The sequence below is a fragment of the Puma concolor genome, chromosome B2, assembly GCF_028749965.1.
Source record: "Puma concolor isolate L17-30 chromosome B2, mPumCon1.1.hap2, whole genome shotgun sequence".
NCBI classification, from domain to species: domain Eukaryota; kingdom Metazoa; phylum Chordata; class Mammalia; order Carnivora; family Felidae; genus Puma; species Puma concolor.
Genome location: NC_141671.1, coordinates 26,210,956 through 26,237,300, shown reverse-complemented (window position 1 = coordinate 26,237,300; position 26,345 = coordinate 26,210,956). Strand labels below are relative to the sequence as shown.

At 41.9% G+C, this 26,345-nt stretch overlaps 1 protein-coding gene across 3 annotated transcripts; it reads left to right on the top strand.

Annotated features, from left to right (window-relative positions):
• The first annotated feature begins 532 nt into the window (after nucleotides 1-532).
• WRNIP1 (WRN helicase interacting protein 1) lies at nucleotides 533-24,892 on the top strand. 3 transcript variants are annotated; one of them, XM_025917217.2, is made up of 7 exons: nucleotides 552-1,688; nucleotides 3,861-4,052; nucleotides 5,294-5,535; nucleotides 18,173-18,402; nucleotides 22,642-22,797; nucleotides 23,496-23,575; nucleotides 24,157-24,892. In XM_025917217.2, exons 1-7 carry the CDS (start codon nucleotides 873-875, stop codon nucleotides 24,430-24,432), a joined length of 1,992 nt encoding a protein of 663 aa, XP_025773002.1. In that variant the 5' UTR covers nucleotides 552-872; the 3' UTR covers nucleotides 24,433-24,892. The 3 variants fall into 3 exon arrangements, with proteins under 3 accessions (XP_086562559.1, XP_086562560.1, XP_025773002.1); XM_086706433.1 differs by lacking the exon at nucleotides 3,861-4,052 and having other exon boundaries at nucleotides 533-1,688; XM_086706434.1 differs by lacking the exon at nucleotides 23,496-23,575 and having other exon boundaries at nucleotides 536-1,688; nucleotides 24,157-24,361.
• Nucleotides 24,893-26,345: the final 1,453 nt, after the last annotated feature.

Below are 26,345 nucleotides of genomic sequence, written 5' to 3'. Positions count from 1 at the left end.
TTTAACTATTAAATATAGAAGACAGGAGACAAGCATCTAAGTTTGTGCTTCAGGTAAAAGGCTCGTGGGTAAAAAGGTCAAAAATCTAAAAGAGAGTGAGGTGGAGGATGTTCTCCTTATTTGCATTTCTCTGAGGTAAACATTTTTTTTTCATACGTGTAGTTGTTGCATTGTTTTCTTTTGTTCCGGTCCTTTGTCCAGTCTTCTTCTGGAGAGGTTTGGTATTTCCCAATTTCCCTTTAATTACCAACAACCTGAGGGGTCTCCTCTCCCCGCCCGACCGGCCCCACACGCCCGCTGGGTGTGAAAAGCCGCTTTCCCAAGAGCAATCTCGGCGCCTTTTCACCGACTCCTTTCCGGTGTCACCGGCCTCAAAGGGCGCGGAGGGAAGCCGTTAGCGCCACCGCGCACTTCTGCGCACGCGCAACCCGCCACCCTCACGGCCCCTCACAAAGGTGGCTCTAGCGGCCGGCCGGAAGTGGACGCTCAGCGGTCAGGGCGGGGTACTGTGTACTACACTTCCCGAAAGGCTGCGGCAATACGATGCCAGCGGCGGCTTGGTTGAACTGCCGCGGACTACACTTCCCGACGCGCCGCGCGAGACGTTTCCAGCGGCTGCTGAGGTAAACGGCTGCGGACTGCTCTTCCCGACGCGCCGCGCGAGACACCGCCGGCGGCCGGCCGAGGGCGGGCCGACGCGGGAAGCTCCGGACGTGAGGCATGAGCGGCGCCCTCCCTCGGCCCGCGCGCGTTCTGCTACCTCCCCGAACGAGGGTCGCGCGGCGCGGGGCCTAGCGGCGGGCATCTCAAGCCCTCGGCGTGAGCAGGGGCTGCTGCGACCGCGCCGGGAGCCGGCGAGGGCGGCGGCCACCATGGAGGTGAGCGGGCCGGAAGACGACCCCTTCCTGTCGCAGCTGCACCAGGTGCAGTGTCCCGTGTGCCAGCAGATGATGCCCGCCGCGCACATCAACTCGCACCTGGACCGCTGTCTGCTGCTCAACCCCGCTGGGCACGCGGAGCCCACGGCCGGGCCACACCGCGCCGGGGAGCGGGCCAAGGGGCTCTCGCCGCCCAGCGCCAAGAGGCGGCGGCTCTCCGAGAGCTCGGCTCTGAAGCAGCCGGCCACCCCGACGGCGGCCGAGAGCAGCGAGGGCGAGGGCGAGGAGGGCGACGACGGAGGCGAGACCGAGAGCCGGGAGAGCTACGACGCGCCGCCCACGCCCAGCGGCGCCCGCCTCATCCCCGACTTCCCGGTGGCCCGCTCCAGCAGTCCCGGGAGGAAGGGCTCGGGAAAGAGGCCGGCGGCAGCGGCCGCCGCGGCGGGCAGCGCATCTCCGCGGAGCTGGGACGAGGCGGAGGCGCAGGAGGAGGAAGAGGCGGTGGGCGATGGCGACGGGGACGCCGATGCGGACGGCGAGGACGACCCGGGCCACTGGGATGCCGACGCCGCCGACGCCGCTGCCTTCGGGGCCAGCGGTGGGGGCCGCCCGCACGCCCGGTCGCTGGCGGCCGAGGAGATTCGGCAGATGCTGGAGGGCAAGCCGCTGGCGGACAAGATGCGTCCCGACACGCTGCAGGACTACATCGGGCAGAGCAGAGCCGTGGGGCAGGAGACCCTGCTCCGGTCCCTCCTGGAGACAAACGAAATCCCCTCTCTTATCCTGTGGGGACCGCCGGGCTGCGGCAAGGTGAGTGCCGCCTTGACTGAAGGTTCCGAGTATTGATCTCTACGGGGTCGGGCGTGCATCTAACGGTCACAGAGCCCTGGCAGAGGCCGTCCCCGAAGAATCCGCCCGCCCACCCCGGATATTGAGATTGAGGCCTGAGTGCAGGGCCTCAGGTACCATCTGAGCCCGGGCAGTGCCTGGCCCACAGGTGGAATCAGTGATGGGTGTAGAAAAGACACACCCCGCCAGATTTGTAAGACACGTTTTCTGGTCATTTTCAAAAGATGTCTGAATTCATAGGTTTACAAAAATATTTGGACTCTTAGATTTGATCTTTGTGTTCCAACGTGCGACCCCACCCTCCCATTAATGACCCAGTTCTCAAGGAAACGACATGTTATAAATTGCAGAACATTTGTATATTCTATTTGTAGGTATATGGGTTCAGCTTTGGGGTGGGGGGGGAATCAAAATTTGTTTTTGTTTGTTTCAGTTGTGTTTCCTTCCCCTCCCTGTAGCTGTTGTTTTATTTTAACTGATTTTTTTTTTATCTTTGAGAATCTATTTATTTAACAAGACTAATAGAAAACTCTTTTCCTTTTGCAAATTGTTTTGACCTAGCATTTCCATAACTCTCCTCATAATGCCTTCTACTCTAGAGAAGAAACATCAATGCGTTTTGATGTCCATCTTGTTAGGAACTAGCACATGTCCAGAGGAAGGCAGTTAGGATACTGGGGTCTGTAAGACATGTCATTAGAAGAATACTTAAGAAACAGTGGCAGAGTTAAGCAAGGTAGAGAAGGCTAAGAGGTGTTTAAATACTTTTTTCTATCCACAGAAAGAGAGAGGAGGATGAGCACCAGTGAGTGAAACGCAAAATTCAGGATCAGAGTGTAAAGAGGCTCTCATAGCTTTGTGACTCAGACTCCTTAGTATACAAGGGCTTTAATGATTTTTTTCCCAGTTTTTCTTTCCAGCTTCATCTGCATCTTAATCACACCTTCCTTTGCTCCAGTTCCTAGAATGCATCTTGCTCATTTTGTGTTTTCTTCACACTGATACTTTCCCTTTGGCCAGGAATAAATCAGGTCTATCCCAGATAATATTTTACCATGGTGGTAGATTTAGTAGTTACCCCATTTAGGAGACTGAGCAGGAGTATTATTAGTAGTTGTTCATGAACTCTGCATAAGATCATGAGCATGGCTAATCAGCTGTTGGTGAACCAGATGGCAAGAAAAACTCCCTAGGAAGATGAGTAGGGTGAACTAATAGAAGATGCCAGGCAAGAGATGTAATGGGCCGCTCAGTGTAGTGATTGGTGATCAGGCACAAGCCTAGGCTTATGTGGTATGGGAGCCTATAGGCTGGGGTTTGATGAAGAAGCAGCCACAGTATCTAATGGTACCATACAAATTTTAGAAAATAAAGTGCCACCTTTCCATTCATTCAGGACCAAATTTGTTCTTCTCTTTAAACATAGTTTTTCTTTATTCCTATTCTTACTATTATACTTTACTGCTAACAATAATAATGATGTTAATAACAGCGTATGCACATAAGCACACTTATGGGGCACCTGGTTAAGTGACAGTCACTGATCTCGCCATCATTTTCTCATGACTGCTAACATGATCCGAGTGCTATTGTTTCATCTACTTCCAAAGTAGACATTCAGAGGTGGCAACTTGCAGTGCTCTTAAATGCTAGGGAATTGTCATTGGTCTTACAGTGCAAGGGCTCATTCCTTTTCTAGGCTTCACTGATAAGTTTCCAGTTGTAGAATTGATTGATTCTGTGGTTCTGACTCACATTTCTACACCTAGTCCTTCAGCAATAATGCTTTCTTGGCTGGAAGAGGTCACAGCTGTCACTCAGGCTCTGCTAAATCAAGACAGCCACCCTTTATGGGGATTCCAAAGATCTTAGAGTCCCCAAAAACGGAATCAAACAGGGTTAGGTGTAAAGGAGAAAAAAGGTCAGGATTAGCCTAAGTTTTAGCTACTTTCCTGTTTTATTTTTAACATTTTTTTTAATTTTTAAAATTGTGGTATGGTATTTTGGATTGTATCTTTGCTGCTGAGCATTCTTAAGAGTTCAAGTTGCTTGGTAAATAGTGCTGATGCTGCTTGTGTTAGTACCCATGGGTGTCTGATCAGCTTTCCAAACTCTGTGTGTCATATTTTCTAGACCACTTTGGCTCACATCATAGCCAACAACAGCAAGAAACATAGCATAAGATTTGTGACATTGTCTGCAACAAATGCCAAGACAAATGATGTGCGAGATGTCATAAAACAAGCTCAAAATGAAAAGAGCTTTTTCAAAAGGAAAACCATCCTTTTTATTGATGAGATTCATCGGTTCAATAAATCTCAGCAGGTATATTAACTTCTTTCTACGTTTTGGTCATTATGAACATAAACTATGTGAGGTCACTTTGAAAAGCGTAAAAAACGCAAATGATAAGGACTGTTGTTATTGTTAATTTTCTGTCTATAGAGAGGTTTAGACTATCAGTCCATCTCCTTTGAGCCTGTTTCCCCACTTCGTCTTATTGGGTTTTTTGTGGGTTTTTTTGGTGACAAGAAAATGCTTTCTCTATATGATAAATGAAAGTATTAGTATGGCCCTGAGCTATACATATCAGAAAAGCAGCTTGGGATCAAGTTTATCGTTTTTACAGATTTTGAATCTAAATATTAGGAGTCATAGTAAGCAGTTTACCTTGATTGTAAGATCATTATTTCAACATTTTTAAACTTCTCTCCTACACAGTGTTGCTTTTTCATTTTCAAAATTAAAGAGTGTTTTCTGTGACCTTAGGTTCTCAGCAGGGTAAATGTTACAAGATCTAATCATTACTATTATTTAAATGGCTTTCTGAAATAAAAGTACAAGGACAATTTATTTTTATAAACAAAGCCAAACCATTTTTGCATTCTTTCTAAATAAGCATTAACTTTTTTTCAAGTATACTTCTTTCTTTGATTTATTGCAGCTTTTTAATCAGAGAAAGAAATATTTTACAAAACCCTACTAAGCTTTTGTTCCTGATCTGAATCTCTTTTTAAGTGGACCCTTCAGAGTTCTGACAGGATGTTATTGCTCTAGGTTTCATTAGACCATTGACTCATCTTAGTATTTCTTCCCTGTAAGGCAACATCCAGTGTTTATATAGTCACCAATATGTATTTACCAGCTTTGTTAGGAAGAATAACTATTATGATTGAGTACTCACAAAGGAAGAAAGTTTTAGAAATCCTAATGTTTTTGTGTTTTATTAGACTTCTACAAATAAATAGCTGCTATATTTAAGCTATCTGGCAGGATAGAAGATACTTTTCTAAGTAAAAAAAAAATCATTTACGTCGAAACTACATTAGAATTCTACTTTGGGCTATTAGTGTACCAGCAAATGGCCAGGCTTAGACATTCATATTCTAAAAGATGTGTTTTCAGCTTAAAAACCCTGAGTTGCACTCTCCCAACAGTGCATCCATATCCAATGAATATAAAGCTGTTCCAGAATTCAAAATTAGAAGGAAAGAATAACCAACTTACATAGGATTCTGCAGGTTGTTGACTGGAATCAATTTCTTCTGTTTTCCTCCCATGATTAGGACACTTTCCTTCCTCACGTGGAATGTGGGACGATCACTCTGATTGGGGCAACCACGGAAAACCCTTCCTTCCAGGTCAATGCTGCTCTCCTAAGTCGCTGTCGGGTTATTGTTCTTGAGAAGCTTCCCGTAGAGGCAATGGTGACTATTCTAATGCGAGCAATCAACTCCCTGGGAATCCACGTCCTAGACTCCAGTCGTCCTACTGACCCTCTGAGCCACAGCAGCAATAGCAGTTCAGAGTAAGTTGACTGTGGGCAGTATCTTGGGGGCATACACCTCCCAGAGAATCCCCTGGCAGAGGGCCAGAAACGGCTGGATGGCAGTAAGGAGAGGGTGGGGACAAAGAAGAAATGTTGATCTAGTAATGAAAACAGAAGTAGAGAGAAGTGGTCAATTATACCAACAAGTGTATCTTTGCAAGCACTTCTTTTAAGATGGATTTTATAGTCCTATACAGGGTGCATCTAATTTTTCAAGCTTTAACATCATTTTGCCTGTTGTTTTAGTTTTTGGGTATTTGCTTTTGTGCTTAAGGATTTTGTTCTTTTCTAACACTTTTTTTAAAAAGGCTTGGAAGACTGTGAGAAGGCTTATTAATTATTTTCTTTCATGAAATAGACCTACAGATCTTTCGAGATTTGTATTCAGATTCCAATTTCTTTTTTCCTGCACTTCTCTTTTAGAAATACTAAGTAAAAATTAATGTGTTATCAAACATTTTTAAAATTTTTTTGGAATTATTTTTGCACACTTTAAAAGTCAAACTCAATTCTATGAAAGTAAAGAAATTTTAACTGAAAATAATACATTAAAAGCTCTCTCTTCCTTTTGGCAATCTATTCCTGTATCATGAGTGCCACATGAGTTCATTAATACATAGAGTATATATGGTGTATAATCAATTAGATTACTTGGGTCAGAGGTTTTCTTTATACTCAAATATATTCTTCAGATGTCATTTATTCATGTGTCAACTGAAATAACACAGTGGAACATAATCTGGTCTGATGAGAGACTAATGCCTGCCTCTTCATGCTCTGGACCCCACAGCTGCTGGTGCCTGCCCTGAGGCCAAGTTCTGGAGCCACTCTTCTGTGAGGATTAAAGTACAAGACATAGTTTTAGATTCAGGGTTTAGGTTTCAAAAGTCTCTCCCTGTGTGTTTGGCCTCTCCCATTTGCCTCTGTCTCTTGGAGGAGGAATTATGCTGTGCCTCATGAAAGCCTTGAAACATGGCCAAGGCCCCCAGGCACAAAAAGTCACATCATTTTAGGGTGGAATTGTGATGGCATAGCCATCAAAATTATGGCTAAAAAGACATATGGAACCTGCTAGTATCAGTTAATGTACTCACATCTAGTATAGCTTTCCTTTAAATAACATTTTTACTATAAAAATACATATAACCAAGTGATAAACATGATAAGAAAGGGGGGGAAATATCCCAACATATTTCTGTGTATTTTTTTTCTGTGTACTGATTATTGTAATATATCTACAACTTTATATCCTGCATTTTTATTAATTTAGGGTAATTTTATTGATTTCATTCAGGTCATGATTTCATGGAATTGTTGTTCAGATACCCTCAGGCTTTTTTCTCCAATCACTGCCATGCCATAATTAGGTGAAATGAGAAGGACAGTGGAAGAACCATGGAGCTCATTTTAAAAAGGATTTTTGCATCTTAACAGGATCTCTGAGTCATTTGCATGCACATTAAAATTTGAGAGGATCAAGTGAAAGAATTAAGATTTCTCTTATTGAAACTGGGAGCCTGATACAAAAGTGAGCCAGTGATCCTTAATCTGCTAAAATTGAATTTCAGTCAGAGAAAACCTACCATGTCTAATAGGTTGTTTACTTTTTCCACTATCCCTCATTTGAAAATGACGCTAATTATTACTTATTTTCATTCACTTGTTTATTTTGTTATTCCCATCCCTCCCCTTCCTGGGGAGGGCTAAGAAGATAAGAATTTGTCCTTCTTATTCAGATTCCCAGCACAGTGTCTAGTGTATATGTGTTTAATAAATGCTTTGTTGATGAGTAAATTCTGACTTTCAATATGAGAGAAGTAGTTTAATTTTGATTTTGGAGTGTGTAGCATAAGGGTTGATTGCTCCATTGCTCAGGTATCAAGAACCTTTTTCTTTAATATTATTGTCTAAGCAAACAGTGAAATCAAAGTTTATTAAACTTGAATAATTGGTCTACTTGTTAGCAATTCTGACAGGAAAGTTAAGTTGGGAAATGGCATAGGCCACAGAGAGAACTCTTGTAAATGACTTCCTAACAGAAGCACCTGACCACCCCAATTGCTGTGGAGAATTAAAAATGGATTTTATTTTCTTTCAATTTTAGGTAAAATTAAACTTTCACGTCTATTGACTGGCTTCAAATATATATACATTCTTGTGGGTGTAAGTTAAATTTGGTTACACTAATCCAGCTGGAAGGATAGGAAAGACTTTTAACCCCAAGTAATTACTTTCTCTGGGAAGCCATGAGTGCATTTGTAGTCTTATATTTTGGTGTCCTAGTTTACAGAGAAGTCTAGACTGTTTCAGGTTGTAGATGAGATGAGCTGAGCAGGTACTGGTGTGAAAATGAATCAAGCTGATGCTTACCACCATTCTTGATTTTTCTTGAGGAATTGTGAATTCTTATGTAGTATATACATTTGTACATGACATATTCCCATTAGAGTGAGATAAAGGGTTCTTTTTAAGCTTTTCCCTCTGTGTTTATTTATTTAACATAAATTGAAGGCCCTGCATGTGCTAGGCCTTGGCTGAGTATTGAAAAGCACATTCCTGTGCCTTTAAAAAGCTTAGTGTGTGATAAGGAAATAGAAGAGTAAATTGGCTTCCCAGGGACATATGATTGCAATATGACCAAGGAGCAGTGGGGGATAGAGAAGACGCATCTAGAATATGTGAAATCAAATATTTCACCTGCTGGATGAGGGAGATGCTGAGTTAAAGTTCGGAGGGTAAGCAGAACTTAACTAGATGAAATGGGAAAGTCATTTTGGCAAGGGGATACAGCATGTGAAAGGCAAGGTGGTAATAAATAGTATGATCCATTCATTATGGCTGAGTAGAAGAGTGGATGTGAGGAAGTGATGGTCAGTGAAGCCAGAGAGGGAGGCAGAGCCAGATTATGAAAGACTTGTGCTCTAAAAGTAAGGTGAGTGATGTGGAGAGCTATGGGAAACCAAAGAAAGTTTTTGAGCAAGAGAGTAAGTGACATGCTCAGCTCTGTATTTTAGGAAGAGGAGTATAGCATTGGAGAGGATGGGATGAATGGAGTCAAGTCCCATCTTCCCCACCCCTCACCAGGCAGCAGGAAGACCAGTTAGGAAGCTTTTGTAGTGATGCCGAAGACAAATGACAAATGCAGGTGACTTGAACAACAAAGCCAGGATCTGCTCTGAAAAATTGCAAAATCAGGTCTGTAGGCTTGGGTGTGAGGAGGGAGGAAAAAGGAGTGTCCAAGATGACTTTGATACCCAGTGACTGGACAAGTAGTTGTATGCTTGAAAAGAAAGATACAAGGAGATGTGGAGTTCAGTTTAGGACTTGTTCAGTTTGTGGGGCCTCTGGATGATTCATATGGAAAGGTTTTCTAGGCAGTTAGATAAAGAAGTCAGGAGAGCAGTAGAGATGTTTGAGCCCAGAGATTTGGGAGCCACCGGCATTTCAGGGATCATATATCCCATGTGTTTGAATAGGAGAGCTAAAGAGGGCCAGGAAATAAGGGCAGTGAGTTGAGGACTTACCAGCATTTATTTTGTAAGAGAGGAGACAAAGTCCAGAAAGATAGAAAAACCATAAGGATGCTTCAGCAAGGAGGGAGTACTCAACATTATGGAACCACTTACAATTAGGTTGGGTTGCATATAACAGGGAAAAGAATCAAATTAACTGGCATAACCAAGATAGAACTTTCCTTTTCATCTAAGAGTCTGAAGATAGACAAGTGTAAAAAATGCAGTTGCTAGTCAGCCTCATGGCATCCTCAGGGACCTGGGCCCTTATCTTTCTGCTCTACCACCTTTAGCACATGACTTCAACCTCATGCCCCAAGGAGCTCTAGCCATCATACCTGCATTCCAGGCAACGAGATGGAAGAAAGGCATCTTCCCTATACTCTCCCATGTTTACCACCTCACAGCTTTAGTGAAACATCTGCAAAATAGTACTCTATTCAATTGTGAGTTGATTGTGAAGAGAAAGATAGAGATAAGTTGGTAAGTTATGTTGAATTATCTGTACCATGACTCTTTTGGTTTGTATGGGTAATCAGTAGTGTTCATGTATTTTGCTAAGCATTTTGGTCACATGGTACAAACAGTGAAGCATGTTATCTGAGCACTGGGTTAATTTTGGGGACCAGGAGAAAAAAAAAATCCATGGTCTATTATCCATTGAGCTTGTAATGCTGGAAATGAGGAAGTGAACTAGTGTTCAGTCACTCCAAGAACTTGCAGCTTTGAAGGATTATAGATTCCACATAATAGGACACATGCATATCCAAAAACCCCCTAAAGAATCCGTTGTTTGTAGGCCAGATAACATGCATTCATTTCTGGATATGAAGAGAGAGAAGTGAGGAGCCATGATTGCCTTGTCACTAACTAGGCAGAGTTCCAACAGTTGGTTGGAAGAGTTAACATGGCTCTGTCCTTCTGACGTGAGGGTGCTGTGGCTTAACTCAGACTGGGGCTTTTCTCTGATCACAAAGAGGAGGACCGAGACAAAACAGCTGTAGGATCATTTGGTTTGTTTTTATTAATTAATATTATTATTAATATTATTACCTGCCTTTCAAAAATAACCTTTTCTAACACTGAATGGAAAGAAAGGTAGTGGAACACTAGAATAGGAAGTACCAATCAGGAGTTACAGGTTTAGTTAGAGTGGATTTTAATAACTCTCCTTAAAAATAATTTGATACAAAGAAAGAAAGGTACATTAGCATACATTATAAAAATTACAACAAAAATAATGGCAACCAGAAACATCAATCGGTTAACAGACCTTGTATCTGTTTCCTGTTCCTGCCATCACAAATTTTGGATATCCCCTGCCTTTTGAAAGTTCACATTACACCACTTCACATTCACAAAAGACCTACATTAACACCTATTGTCATTAATGGAAGAAATTTGAAGAGGATTTTCACTCTTCCCCCAAAAAAAGGCAAAAAGCAAAAACAGCATTCAACACTTGTTTTACAGTGAGTCATAGAGACAATGCCCACCTAGCAGGGAGAGTGGCGCCACCAGGCCCCTTCCCCGGCAGCTACACTCAGCATCTCGGCATCCTGCCACTATAGTTTTGGATTATGTCTGTGAGCATGTGCTTTATCTCAGTCCGTTTTGTACATCTGTTGGTAAGATGTGTCCTAAGATACCAGAAAAGCCTAAGAGAGGTCACTTTTTGGGTTTGAGAACACTAAAAAATTTTCATTATAAATTAATGGTAATTGCCTCTTCAATGCCATTTTGCCTTGTGGGGGGAAAACCTGTACCACAAACTGGGTGGCCCACAACAATATTTTTATTGTTTTATTCTCTCACAGTTATAAAGACTCTGAAATCCAGCTGTTGGCAGGCCACATTCCCTCTGAAGGCTCTAGGATAGTCTTTCCTTCTAGCTTCTGGTGGTTCCTGGCATTCCTTGGCTTGTGGCAGGATCAATCCAGTATCTGCCTCCATCTTCACATGGCAGTCTTTGTCCCTCTGCCTTCTCTTTTATTGTCTCCTGTGAGGACATTTGCGATTTAGGGCCCATACGTAATCCAGGATGATCTCATCTTGAAATCCTTAATATAGTTAAATTCACAGGTTCAGGGATTAGGATTTAGGCACATCTTTGGAGGCCACTATTCACCTCACTATTCCCTAGCAGGTGTAAGGTATAATGTAATAAGGAAAGATGTGTGCCTCCATGGGATTAAACACAAAGGGGATTTAGGTCTGTGAAGTTTAGGTTCTCTCTTTTTGGAGAAAGTAGTTTTGTTTTGTCTTATTTTTAGTCTTGTTATCCTGGAAGCAGCAGAGTTGACTCTGCCTTGAAGATTTGCAATTCTAGAGATAATGCTACTGACTAGGCTAGTTAAAATGATTCTTACAAGAAAAATGGCTAATGTTTATTGAATGTTCATGATGTTAGGCACTGCCCTAAGATTTTGTCTTATTTAATTCTCTTTGATGTAGGTATTGTTATCTCCTTTTATTAGGTGAGGAAACTGAGGCACATTGCTTGAATGCAATGGAGCCAGCTTCTGAAGGCATGTTTCTAACTACAGTCATCCTTCAAGACGTAATTTGAGTTTGGTTCCAGAGCACTGCAGTTAAGCTAGTGAGATGAATTTTTGGCTCTCCATTGAATACAAAAGTTATGTTTATACTACACTAGAGTGAGTTAAATGTGTAACAGCATTATGTCTAAAAAAACAACATACCTACCTTAATTTAAAAATAACTTTACTGCTGAAAAATGCTGTCCATCATTTGAACTTTCAGCAAGTCTTAATCTTTTTGCTGGTGGAAGGTTTTCCTTGATGTTGATGGCTGATAACTGATCAGGGTGGTGATTGCTTAAGGTGGGGTTACTGTGGCAATTTAGTAAAATAAAACAACAATGAAGTTTGTTTCATTTGCATCAATTGACTCTTCCTTTCACAAACAGTTTCTCTGTAGCTTGTGATGTGTTTGATAGCATTTTACCCACAGTAGAACTTCTGAAATTGGAGTCCATCCTCTCAAACTTGTCACTGCTTTACCAACAAAATTATCTAATATTCTAAATCTTTGTCATTTCAACAGTCTTTGCAGCATCATCAGCAGGAGTAGATGCCATCTCAGGAAACTATTTTCTTTGCTCATCTGTAGGAAGCAGTTCCTCAACCATTCAAGTTTTGTCATCAGATGGCAGCAATTCAGTCACATCTTCAGGTTCTACTTCTAGTTCTCTGGCTGTTTCCACACCATCTGCAATTCCTTCCCCCTCTGTAGTCCTGAACCCCTCAAAGTCATCTGTGAGAACTGGAATCAGCTTTTTCCAAACTCCTACTCATGTTGATATTTTGACCTCTTCCCATGAATCACAAATGTTCTTAAGGACATGTGGAATGGTGAATCCTTTCCCGAAAGTTTTCAGTTGACTTTGCCTGATCCATTGGACGAATCACTATGGCAGTTCTAGCCTTACAAAATATTTTCTAAATAATAAGACTTAAAAAGTTGAAATGACTCCTTGATCCATTAGTCACAGAGTGGGTGTCGTGTTAGTGGGCATGAAAACAACATTCTTCTCCTTGTACATCTCCATTAGAGCTTTAGGATGACTAGGTACAGTGTCAACGAGCAAGAATATTTTGAAAGGAACCCATTTTTTCTGAGCAGTATGTCTCCACAGTGAGCTTAAAATATTCAGTAAGCCATGTTGTCAGTAGATGTGCTGTCATCTAGGCTTTGTTGTTCCGTGTATAAAGCACAAGCAGACTAGATTTAGTATAATTCTTAAGGGCCTAGGATTTTCAGAATAATAAATGAACATTGGCTTCAACTTCAAGTCAGCAGCAGCATTAGCCCCTACCAGGAGAGTCATACTGTCCTTTTAGGCTTTGAAGGCAGGCTTTGGCTTCTCCTCTCTAGCTATGAAAGTCCCTAGATGGCATCTTCTAGTAGAAGACTGTTTTGTCTACATTGAAAATCTGTTATTTAGTGCAGCCACCTTCATTAGTTAGGTCTTTTGGATAACTTGCTACAGCTTTTACATCAGCACTTGTTACTTCACCCTGAACTTATGAAGATGGCTTCTTGCCTTAAACCTCATGAATCAACCTCCACTAGCTTCAGACTTTTCTCCTGCAACTTCCTTACCTCTCTTAGCTGTCACAGAACTGAAGAGAGGGTCTGGCTCTATTAATTTCCTTCAAGAACTTCTCCTCTGAGTTGATAATTTGGCTAACTTTTTAGGGTAAGAGGCCTAGCTTTTGGCCTGTCTTGGCTTTCAGCATGCCTTCCTCACTAAGCTCAATCATTTCTGGTTTTTAAAGTGAGAGACATGCAACTCTTCCTTTCAGCTGAACACTGAGAGGCTACTATAGGGTTATTAATTGGCCTGATTTCAGTATTGTTGTGTCTCAGGGAATAGGGCATCCTGAGGACGAGAGATACAGGAATGGCTGGTAGGTGGAGCAGTCAGAACCTGAGCTGACAGCTCAGAGCCTGGAGCCTGCTTCAGATTCTCTCTCTCTCTCTCTCTCTCTCTCTCTCTCTCTCTCTCTTTCTGCCCCTCCTCTGCTCATGCTCTCTCACTCTCAAGAATAAACATTAAAAACAATTTTTTTAATGCTACTGGTGAGTATTAACATTCTAATCTTTCTCTGCGTTCCTTTGTATGAGAACAACACTTTTAATTTGTAAAGGATTAGGAAAAAAAGATTCTCATCTAAAACTTAGCAGTAGTGCCCTTTTTTTAAAAAATTTTTTCTTGTTTGTTTATTTTTGAGAGGAAGAGAGCACAGGCTGAGCTGTCAGCACAGACCCTGACGTGGGACTTAAACTCACGAGCCATGACATTATGACCTGAACCAAAGTCGGATGTTTACCGGACTGAGCCACCCAGGCACCCCAGCAGTAGTGCCTTTTAACCAGATCTATACACCACATTTATCAGGAATACATTTTGAAAATATAATTGACCCCTGAACAACATGAGTTGGAACTACATGGGTCCACTTATACACAGATTTCTTACAGTAGAGTACTGTAAATGGATTTTCTAAATAACCTTTCTCTAGCTTTATTGTAAGAATACAGTATGTAATAAGGATGACATAAAATATGTGTTAATTGACTTTTTGTTATTGGTAAGGCTTCTGTCAACAGTAAACTATAGGTAGTTATGTTTTGGGAGAGTCCAAAGTTTTATGCAAATGTTTTTTGTGTTGGGGGTCATTGCCCCCTCACCCCCACATTGTTGAAGGATCAGCTGTTCCTGTGCCCCAGGGACGGGGTGGGGGGGGGGGAGGTCTGTCCCTGGAGATTTTAGAATCACTAAATCTGTGGTTAGATACATACATCTGTATTTTAGGATAGTTCTCTGTAATCTGATGGACATCCCTGGTTGAGGACCACTGTTAGGCAATTGTTACCCTGACCATGGAATGTTCCCTTTTCTTTAGTGAAAGATTCACAGAGTATTGTTTTATAACTTAGGGAGAGAGTTTAACTGAGCCATACATATTTTTTTTTGTTCTGCCATGAAATAACAGGTACATTTTCACTTATTTCACTCCTCCTCCAACTTAAACATCCCACCATCTAAAAAGAATTCTCCAAATCTCAGTATCAACCACCAGGGAAACAGTGTACAGAAAGATTCAGGCCCTTGGAGAAAAAAGGAAAGAAGGAAGTTGTCTTTGCAGCTTGCTTCCCATTCCTGCTAAGACCGAAGTATTTTTCTTCATTTAGAGAAATGAGGCTAAGTCTTTTATTTCTACATCTGTAAACTGGAAATATCTTTTCCAATGCACTTATTTTAACCATTTTTTAAATTATGGAACAGTGTTTTACAATATAATTTATTATCTATTTCTTAGGAGGATACTGTGAAAGTTCAGACACTCTATCCCCAAAGTAGATTTTGCCTTATTTAATTCCGTTCTAACTTGGAAAGTTACTTCCAAATGGAAAACATTTTATAGGTTTATGCTTAAATTTTAAAATAACATCTTTGGACTAGGAGCACTCTTTCAAGATAATTTGTACAGTAGTTACTATCTGCTAAGGAGTTTTGCAAATCTCAGTATAAATATTCCTTATTTCATTGTTCTCGGCATGAGCACTCTCATGTGTTCCCTCTTCTAAGATCACAAGATATTTTAACACATTTTATTACTCTTCAGAACCAAGGTAGTGTAAATTGGGGTTCAAGATATATTGGAGGATAGATAGAACTTTTTGAACATCTGTACCGTGTTCTTAATGGCAAATTTCCATTAGGTAATTTGCTTGTGTGACCATTGTGAGTGCCTTCAGCAGTCGCCTTTTATTACTTGAACAGAGTTGCTGACAGATTCATTTGTGTTTAAAAATACTCATCATTTTGGACAGGGGTGAAATTTGGAATGTGGAACATACCAAGGGGGAGAAAGAATGGAGCAGTGGGAGCCTGGGTGAAAGCTCTCAGCTCTGGTTTTACTGTAGTAGCTCTCTCACTCCCTGTGATGCCAAACGTGATTTAAAAGGATACCAATAGAATAACTCGGACTTTAATTAAGAGTTTAAAAATTAAAGGAAGGATCCTATTTTCTAACCACATAAAATACCCATTTAAAGGCCCATTTACATTATGCTGTTTATATATCTATGGAGCAGTTTGCTAGTTGGCTTCTTTCATAATTAATAAGGCCTGCTTGCTGACTGTATGAGGACCAATGGAAATGGGGCAAGATAGTCAATGCTGGGGTATATAAGGACACCCATCTTTTTTCTGTCCCCAAAGCACTTCATGCCACTAAATATATGTAGTGGACAAATTCATAGCAAGAGGATATGTACCAAAATACTAATATTAAGGTAGGTAGGTAGGCAGTAGGTAACTTTCATTCCTTTCTCTCTCTCTTTTTCAAGTTTTATGTACTATACATTTTGTAAAAAAAAAAAAAATTCAGAGTTCTGAATAGCTTGTTTTTCAAAATATTATATAATTGTTAAAGATGCAAACTATAGTATGATCTCAGTTTTGTTTTAAAATTTAGATACAAAGTTGATGGTTGCATGGGTAGATGGATCATAAAGGAAATTCAGCATAATACCTAGTAGCTATTATCTCTAGGTGGCGCAGAAAAGGGTTTTGTTGTTGTTTTAATGTTTTTTCATATGTTACAATTTTTAAAAAATAAACATTTCACTTTGAGATTGTGGGAAGAAATTGAAATTAGTCCATTCATTGTGCAGATATTGAATGTCTATTCTCCATCAAGCACTAGGGCTGTAAGAAAAGAATAAAACATAATTCCTGTCCTTGAGGCCTCAACATTTAGTGGAGATAGATGACAAATGTGATCAACAAATGGCCCAACTCCATTGGACTGATGGCTCAGTCAGTTAGGATTGATTAGGGCTCCTGCTTTACTCTTTTTCCTTCCTGTAAATGATCTTGTGGGCTCTTTGTTGCTAGGAAGCTTTCCAAAGAGGTAGAAGGCTTTGCTTTTGTTAGTTCTGAGGCTGAAATTAGATGTTCAGGCAATTTTGTTGCCTCTACCCCCTCCCCTCACCTCTACCCCCTCCCCCCAATACACACACATGTGTGCACACACACAAAGACAATGTGCTGTAACCAGGCCCCAGGAGTGCCCTTCCCTCTACCACACTCAATCTGTTAGTCCCTCCTAACACATTTTCTTTAGTATGTGTTGTCTGTCATTTTCTTCCAGATCATCTAGAATCTGCTAAACAGTATATGTTTGAGAAATGCTTCCTTGGCTTTACAAAGTGCCAGTGATGTGGGCCTCGTGTATGTTTTGAGTATCTGTCTGGTGAGGAAGGGAGGAGGTTGGATTTCTAAACTGTAACCATGACTCTGGGGCCCAGGCAGCTAGCTGTCAGGAGTCTGATGAGAGAGTCATTTCATTATCAAGCTAAGACAAAATAGGTGCCTTATGTGTGGTGAGAGATGAGAAAGTGGAAGTCTTGGCTTTGATAAAGATGGGGTGAGATGAGGCAGACTTTAAGATGTTAGAAACATCTTTTAGTGAATGAAATGCAACTTGGTGTTATTCAAGCTGTTCACCAAAGTGAAGTAGTAGGTGATGGGTGTATGATAAGGAATTATGCATGGGCCTTCATAGACAAGCTGGGTCCCCTTTCATGGACTGAACCCCCATCCCCACCATCCCTCCTTGACCCAGCCCAGTAGGTGCCTGTGCACGGTTTTCCAAGTAGCTGATTTGGACAGTCCTAATCAGCTTATTAATTACTAGAGACATTTTCAGCTGAAAGTTGGCAGTGACATGGGGGAGCTGTAACTTTGAAAAATTATTTTTTGTTTTGCAAATGTGCAGCTAACAGCTATCCAAGAATTAGGACCCTTCTAGGTAACTAAATATGTGAGATATTTTGTCTAACTAGAAATAGAAAAGTTTACTGAATTAGACTTGACAATAAATCCTAATTAGACCTGTATGCAGGTCCACATTTAGAAATGTGATGGTAGGTGCCTGACCTAAGGTCTTACAGCCAAGTTCTGTCAGAGTCTTCTGTTAGATACCCAGGCTAGTGACCTCTCTGCTACTCTGTGTAGGCTTTATGTAATTAATACCTAACCTCTTGGAAGCACGCCCCAGGCCAGAATCCCAGAGGCCTGCTTCTAGTGCCTGTGTCCAAAGTAGCTGGGAACCTGATGTGTTTGTAAAATGAGGGAATTGAACTGCATGATTTGATGCTGGCCCTGCCCTGTTTGGAAAGTGATCTGAGCACACCTGTCTCGTCAGGTTGGGGACTGTGTTTGAAGTATGTTTTCTGTACACTATAGTGAAGTCCTAGTGTTCCTGTGTTTTTCACTTTTCTGTAGGATAGAACCAGAGAGACCACATATCTTTCCATGTCTCTGTCATACATGGCTTATATGTGTGTGCTTACACAGTAAAATAATCGTGACTCAAGGTCAGTTCTCCGTCTAGGTAATGCTTAACATTGTTGACAACATGAGTTAGGGAGAAAGGGCAGAAGCCTTGAACCTAACTAAGGTAGCTTTTTAGTGACCTTGCTAAGACACAGCAGTTCTGTAAGAAGTACTACAGAATAAGTGCAGAACATGAAAGTGGTAGTAACTAACCATGCTTGTGTTGCAGGCCATCCGTGTTCATAGAGGATAAAGCAGTAGACACTCTGGCTTATCTTAGCGATGGGGACGCCCGAGCTGGATTGAACGGACTGCAGCTGGCAGTGCTGGCCAGGTTAAGCTCTAGGAAGATGTTTTGTAAGAAGAGTGGGCAAACCTATTCTCCTAGTAGAGTTCTGATCACTGAAAATGATGTGAAGGAAGGCCTCCAGCAATCTCATATTTTATATGACCGAGCAGGTAAGTAACCGAAATGTGAAAAGAGGGAAACTTTAATGAAATAAGTTGTGTCCATATACTCACATCCCAGGCTTCTGACTTTCAGCTGAGTTCAAAACATGAACTTGATTCTCAGTTGGATCTCCATATTGGTAATTGAATTAAACCTCCAACTCAGAGCCTGATTTCAAAGACCTAGCTTCCTGACCTTTCTTGTGAGAGGCACAGAACAGAAGCTGTCCTGATAAGAATTGAGAGCTTTCATGTTTGAAATTGCAGGCTTCAAACTTTCCTTATAAGGTAGGTTGGTATTTTTCCATCACTCTCTGGTATAGTGCCTTTTAGAATACCAAGTATTTTTGAAAGCCCCTACATTCACAGTTGATAGTAATTTTTGTGATCATTTATAATGGCAGTAAATAACAAGAGGACTTTTGCAAAAAGTGACTTATTTCTATTAGTTTAATGAGAATTAAAATGGTTAATTTCTAGAGTCTCAACTAAAAATGAAGTTAAATGGATCTTGATATGATGCTTTTAGTTTAGTAGCTTTTTTAAAATACTAATTTTGCTGTGTACACTTTTCTGTTTTTATAGCACTGCATTTACAGTTACCAGATTTGAAAAAAGTATTAAATGTCATAAGCACAGCACAGTCATATCTTTTGGTAAAAGAAATGGATGGTGAAGATAGCATACAGTAGATTAGGCTGGACTCTGGGGCTTGTGTATTTGTGTGATTCTGGATAGAATCATATTGTAATAACTGGAATAATTTCCATACCTTTAAAAGCTATGCCAGAAAAAGAAGCTGAGAATTGAACATTCTAGATATCATGTAGGCAGTAGTACCTTGTCTAAAATATTTCCAAATGCTTTTTGATGATGGAGAATACTTCTTACTGGTTTTAGAAGGGAGGTGGAAGAGCTTAAATGACTTTTGGTTCCAGGCACTGCCTCCTGTTGAGTTGAACAGAAAACTATGTGACTTTGGGGAAATGACAGAAGCTCTTCAGCCTTAGTGTGCCTCAAGTGATTGGGGGTGGGGATGGGGGGTGCTAATAAGCACTATGCACATATTAGTAAGGACTTCTTAGAGGCATTTAACAAATAACCCTGTCTACTTTCTGATGTGAACGTGCCTCTTGACAGGACCTCTCCTAGCAGAGCTCAGAGATCCCAGGTGGCCAGCTATCTGTGCTCCTGAATGTCATATGAATGCTTAGAAAACCTGAAAGGTAAAGCATTCTAGTCTTGGAGCTTTGCTTTACTTTTGACCAAATACAAGAATTGGGGACACGAACAAAAGTTTAAATTTTAAGAGGCAAAAATATTCCCACATACTGGACTCTCCATTGTTGGTGTTCCAACAACAGGAGTTCTCTCCCTGCTTGTACATGTCCTAAAGGAGATTCTTCATTTTGACTGGATGGATTGGAACTATTTTTTCACATTTTATCAGACTGTCATTTAAAAACCAAAAAGCTACCATTAAACATAACATTAACTAGCATTGAATATTTAAGTATCTTGTACACATTGTCTTTTTTTTTTAATTCTCACAGTTACCATAGGAGGTAGTTATTATATTCCCCATTTTACAGATTACAAAGCTTGCCTTAGTTCACAAAACAAGCGGTAAAACTCATTCTTAACTCCAGGTGCCAGACTGGTTCCTAGGACTGTGTCCTTCCCCACTCCAGCCCCACCCTGAGGTCACCAGTTTCCCACTAGAGTACACTCACACAGTAACACACACTCACGTGAGTACACTCACACCCATACACACACAGTGGATGTCAGACATGTCATAGGGTTTCTACTTCTTAGGGCTCATATTCCATTCAGGGGAGCCATGCACAATGGGGACCACTTTCTCTGTGGTTCTTGTGCTGCCCCAGGAAGGACTGGGGACATAGGACATAGGAGGCTGCCTGGGGTCGGGCCTTGAGAAACCACACATTCTACAAGTCAATCCTTAATGTGACCATCCCTCCCCTCCCCCCACCTCCAGCTTACTCCACTGTAGCGTAACATCACAACCATGGATCTGTAGACGCTCATACAGTTCATATCCTAGAGAATTGTTCTCTTCCAAGCTGTGTTCCATAAATAGGGATGATCGAAGCATTGCCCTGGAAACCTGCTAGCTTATACTCTTGGGCCTTTTTATAACTCTGGTGAGACAAAAATCCCCACCCCCACGATTTTAATTATTTCTTTTAATGTCATCTAGTGTATAGCTACTCACATGTAGGATCCAGTAACTAGCTCAGATATTTCTGCATCAGAGTAAAGAAACTTCCAAATGAGAACAAATTCTCTGCCTTGCATTAAGGTCAGGATTCTACATAAATAACTTGAAATTTTAGGTTAAAAAGTGGTATATGATAAAAGCAAAAATGAAAGCTAGCCTAGAGCGGTATCTAATGCTTACATGGTTCTGGAGTGCTTACTGCATACCAGGCATACATTAAGACTCAATCCTATGAACCACGTAATCTTCTAATCCCCACATTACAACTGAGAAGCCTGAGGTGTAGAGAGGATCAGTAACTCGCCCGTGGTCATGGCTAGTAAGTATGGCACTCAAACCCAGGCTGCCTGACTTTAGAGCTCATGCTCTTAACCATATTTACCTTTCAGTGTTGACCTGCAGTAAAGGCATGAGAAAGTGAGTAATGTTTGTGTCAGGGAGATTCGTTGCCATCTTCTCATTTACATTTGACAGAAAGTGAAGCAGAAGTGGCTTCTTTCATCTCCCATATATCCATGAAACGGTCAGGTCTATGAATGAGGGGTGTGCCAGAACCTTGTGGAGTTCACCCAGAACATTCTCACAGCCAGTCTCCGTGACATTGTGACTTAGCTGAGGAAGCCGTGAGCTAGAGGACAACTCTGCTTGTCCACAGAAATCTGGTGGCTGAGCTGAAACCATTGATCTGCCTTCTTCCTGAACAGGAGGTGCTCAGGTCCCTGCAGTTAGCCTCTTGGGTCTTTCCTCCTTGACAGGCCAGCATCTTGTCCCATGAAAGCCATAAAGGCCAAGTATTGTCTTACCAGCATGGTCAGATGCTGGGACTTGTTCCCGGGGCTCAAATGCTATGCAGAGCAGGTCATGATCTCACTGTCCACATTGGTGCTTGCTTGGAAGGGCTAATACTAATAAGAATAACCCCCCTGCTCTCTCTCAGGAAGAGGCTGCCCTCTCCTCGAACATAAGGAAGAGATGATGGTCAGAAAATCGTGAAATGTGTGCAAATACAAATATTTAGATAAAATTTTCTCTTCTTAAATATGTTTTTTAATACCACATTTCACTGATTTGTTTACATGTGAATCCTGGGTGAAAAGTGGGAGGAGACCAAGTGATGAGGGCAAAGGACTACAGTGCTTTCCCGGTGAGAGCTGTCATTCCATGTGTCTGCCCTTCTGGGATCCTACCACATGGGCGTCCCAAACCAAATTTAAATGACCACAGCCTTCAGATACCAGAAAGGCAGCTGAAAAGGACACTGAGGGCTGTAACAGCTGTCCTTGCCACTTGACTCTCCATCCTAATGGCTACAACTGGACCCAGGGTCAGTTTTCCTCAAAATGACAGGGGGGCACATGGTAGAACTGGAACATCAGAATCCCTCTCCTTCCTCGCTTGGCTGTGGCAGTCCAGTGGGGCCCCGGAGAACCACCTCTCCTCGCCTGGTCTGTACTCCCTCGCCGCATGGACAGCACAGGTTCTGCGGCAGCCTCCTTCTCTGAGTGGACCAGGTTACCAGATAGCCCCACGGGCCATACGGGAACTGCATGGGTCTGCTCCATGCCCATGGCATTGCACCCTCCCGCCAAGCAGCTTGAGGATGGCTGTCAGATCTCACTCTCCCCAGGCTTTCCTGGGTCCCTTATCCAGGCTTCCTTAAAATCAACCCCGTGAAGGGGCGCCTGGGTGGCTTAGTCAGTTAAGCGTCTGACTTCAGCTCAGGTCATGATCTTGTGGTCCGTGAGTTTGAGCCCCACGTCGGGCTCTGTGCTGAGAGCTCAGAGCCTGGAGCCTGCTTCAGATTCTGTGTCTCCCTCTCTCTCTGCCCCTCCCCCATTCATGCTCTGTCTCTCTCTGTCTCAAAAATAAATAAACGTTAAAAAAATTAAAAAAAAAAAAATCAACCCAGTGAAGCAAATCTATGGCTCAGATGACCCTCCTGTGAGCTTTGTGTGTTCCCACTTCTGGCCCACAGTTGAGCAAGTACTTTTTGTGGTGTCTAGGAGAAGAGCATTACAACTGCATCTCTGCACTTCATAAGTCAATGAGGGGCTCAGACCAGAGTGCCTCCCTCTACTGGCTCGCACGCATGCTTGAAGGAGGAGAGGATCCGCTGTATGTGGCAAGGAGGCTTGTGAGGTTTGCCAGTGAGGACATAGGTGAGTGTTCTGGGAAGGACCCGGACCCTGGTGTTCACAAAGAATGGGGTTGCATGGTGTTGGGGGCAGGAATGCTGCTGCTTTTTGGCCTAAGAATTTCTTGGTATGATGTGGACAGGTAAGGAGAAGATAAGAAGACAAGTGTGGACTCACTGGTTTATTTCTTGGCATTGAGTGTATACTTTTGAGTATCTATGTTCCTAAAGTCATCACTGTTTCCTCTTCAGTAGTGATTTTCCTAACATGAGTATTGAAATAAAATATTTTAAATGCTTTGCAGTCACGTGTTCAGGTTTTCAGTGGACACCTCCTGAAACAGAAATGGAAGGTTCTAGACACTAAAGAAAAAGATTAGAAAAGCTTTACTTTTCTTTGATATTAGTAGATGTTTTGGTTTTCATGTGTCTGTCCTTGTGACTGTGTCTGCATGGCCTTTGCTCCTCATGTTTGTTGTATATACTTCCTTTCCTACTAGATGTAGTTTTTATCCATGAGGAAACACTTTACCACTCAGTAAATATTTCTCGAATAAGCTAATGAGATCAGAGAAAAGTCTGTCCATTTTGCTAAATGGGATTTTTTGGTCAACAAAGTCCACAGGCAGTGGTGGTCTCTAGTCGCAGCAGCTCGCTGACTGGCCTGGGTGGGAGTGTGCACTGTGACTTAAACTTTCCTCTGTCTTTCTGTGTGTGTGACAGGTCTGGCAGACCCATCTGCGTTAACACAAGCAGTTGCTGCCTACCAAGGCTGTCATTTTATAGGCATGCCCGAATGTGAGGTAAAGTCATCAGCCAGTTCTTTGTAAATCAGTTCCTTTCTCTTGTGCTGTGTCCCTTTGTGGATTTGAACATCCATTCTACCATCACCTTTAATGTGTGAGCCCACTGAGGAAGCTGCTTGGCTTTTTAACTCTCATTTTAGAAGCTTAGACACTAGAGAGAGAGGAGACCTTAGGTGTCAACAGCAGAAACTTTTTAGTAGTCCTGGTTGTGGAGGAAGTGCTCAGGCTTTCCTGGGGGCAGAAGTGTTGAAACAGCTGAACAGGAAGTTTCTGTAAGTTCACCCACAAACAGAGCAGCTTCATATTTATCTGTTTTCTACGTTGGGGTTTTAACAACAAAAAAATCGTTTAGTAGAAAGTTCTGTTTAACAAAAAAAAAGGATATCATTGGTCTAGTTCACCTTGCGCCTCCTGTAGGAATTTCTTCCCATCACAGGTGGTTATCTGGGCTGTAGGCAAAAAAGGGGGTAATAAAAGCATGGTGGGAATCTTTTCAGAGTTAACTAGAGATGTCATAAAATATTCCACAAGACAAACTTTCTGGCACCTTCATAATAAATGTTTCCTTCTTGCCGTAGGTGCTTCTGGCCCAGTGTGTAGTCTATTTTGCCAGAGCCCCAAAGTCCATTGAGGTGTACAGCGCGTACAACAACGTCAAAGCCTGCCTGCGAAACCACCAGGGGCCTCTGCCCCCCGTCCCGCTGCACCTGAGGAACGCGCCCACCAGGCTGATGAAGGATTTGGGCTACGGCAAGGGCTACAAGTACAACCCCATGTACAGTGAGCCTGTGGATCAAGAGTACCTGCCAGAAGAATTGAGAGGAGTCGATTTCTTTAAGCAGAGGCGATGCTGACTCTTGTAGGCTTTGATGGCAGAAGGATGTGTCTGTTTTTTAGGGAGAGAAAGAGTAAGTGGATTGTGAAGTTGGTTGCCTGGTGGAAGTTCAGAGAGACCAACATTTTGTGCCAGAAATGTCAGAGTTCTTCAGTGGAGGCACATGTACTTCAACTAAATGTGTAACATTGAAATTGTGTTCATTTGCACTCTGTGCAATGGTTATGCTTATGAAAATATCTGGCAGCTTTGTGCAATGAATTAATGTTATAAGGAATTATCTATTTTGTCATAGTATTTAAGTCATAATGTCATTTCAGAATTCAGTTCTGTAGGATTTTTTTCCTTTAAAAGATGTATATTCAGGGTAGTTTGAATTGGTAAAAAAAAAATGTAATTGTGATTTAATACTGCATAGTGTTTTGGGTATTTTTTTTATATGCAAAGGTCTTATGAGCCAATAAAACTATTTCAAAGTACTCTTCAATTCTTTCATGTCTTTGCCACCTGGGATCCTAGCTACCAACATCGGTTACCATCACATTTTGGTAGGTAAATACTGTGAAAGAAAAATTCCCAGAGGTGAGAAGTTTGGAAAGCTTAGTGAGAAATCAGTGTATCTTTTTGAAAATCAATTTTAATTTTTAAAGGAATACATAGAATTTTAAATGGCTTATAAAAGAATCCAGTAGTCTGTTCATGCCTCCAGTTTCTTCTTGCAGCTCCATGTTTATAAATGATACATTCCTGTTTTACTTTTGTGTTTCCTAAACTTAAATTTACCACACACACACACACAGCTTAGTTGCCTTTGTACCTACTGCTAATTCTTTCCAAACTACTTCATAGCCATCCACAAGGATAAGCCCATCAATCAGTTTGTCAGTTCTGTTTACACCCTTGGTGTGATCCCTCCAGGGCAATGCTACTGCTCTCTGGAATGCTGCACAGCTCCTGTCCTCGGACTTCCTCTGCCTTTCTCCTAAATGAGAATTCCTGTTTTCTCCATGGTATTCCCTACCTTCTTGGTTTGTTCCATCATTTCTGCACAACACATCCTTTGCTAGTTTTACCAGGCTACAGAGATCGTGAGATTGCATTGTGTGAAATCCCTCAGACTGGACTGGTTGTGCTTTAGTGCACAGTTGTCAGCCCAGAATCTCCCTTTCTTGTGACCCTGAACATCTTTGCGCATGCCTCACATGTTCTGGTTTGCAGGATTCTATGCTTTCCTTTTTCTGCTTAGGTGATCCACATGCTTTAGTCGCTTTATGGAGCAAGGATGCATAGGAGGCAAATTATCCTTAGATCTTAAGAGTCTGAAAATGCTCTTATTCCACCTTCAGACTTGTCTAACAGTTGGGGAATAAATTTTAGGCTGGGAATTGTCCATTGTCTTGCTCTTTACCATGTTACTGTCGAGAAATTTGAAATTCTGATTTATGTCCTCAGCAAGTGGACAGAATCTTTTTATTCCTAGTGCTTGGAAAGTTTGCAGTGGTTTTACTGGGTGTTTGGTGGACACTTTCAATCTGGAAACTCATTTTGAGTTCAGTTCTGGGAAAGTTTATTTAATAAATATTGAGTGCCCCATGCTAAGCACTCTTTTTGGGAACGCATTAGTGAAGAAAGTCAAAATTCCATGTTCATCAAAAAGTATGAAAAATGGCATTGTAAAATGTCACTTAATGATAAGGGCTATGGAGAAAATAGGGAATAGGTGGGGATAGGTGCTCATGGTTTTATTTGGAGTAGCCAAGGCAGACCTCATCAAGAAGGAAATGTTTGAGTCAAAAATGAGAGGAAGTGAGGGGCATCTGGGTGGCTCAGGTAAGTGTCTGACTTTAGCTCAGGTCGTGATCTCATGGGTTCAGGAGTTTGAGCCCCGCGTCAGGCTCTGTGCTGACAGCTCCAGAGCCTGGAGCCTGCTTT

Coding starts and splice junctions, on each gene's coding strand:
- WRNIP1 (XM_025917217.2), top strand. CDS start 873: ATGGAGGTGAGCGGGCCGGAAGACGACCCCTTCCTGTCGCAGCTGCAC. Junction 4,053..5,293: donor GGTTCAATAAATCTCAGCAG/GTATATTAACTT, acceptor TCCCATGATTAG/GACACTTTCCTTCCTCACGT. Junction 22,798..23,495: donor GTTTGCCAGTGAGGACATAG/GTGAGTGTTCTG, acceptor TGTGTGTGACAG/GTCTGGCAGACCCATCTGCG.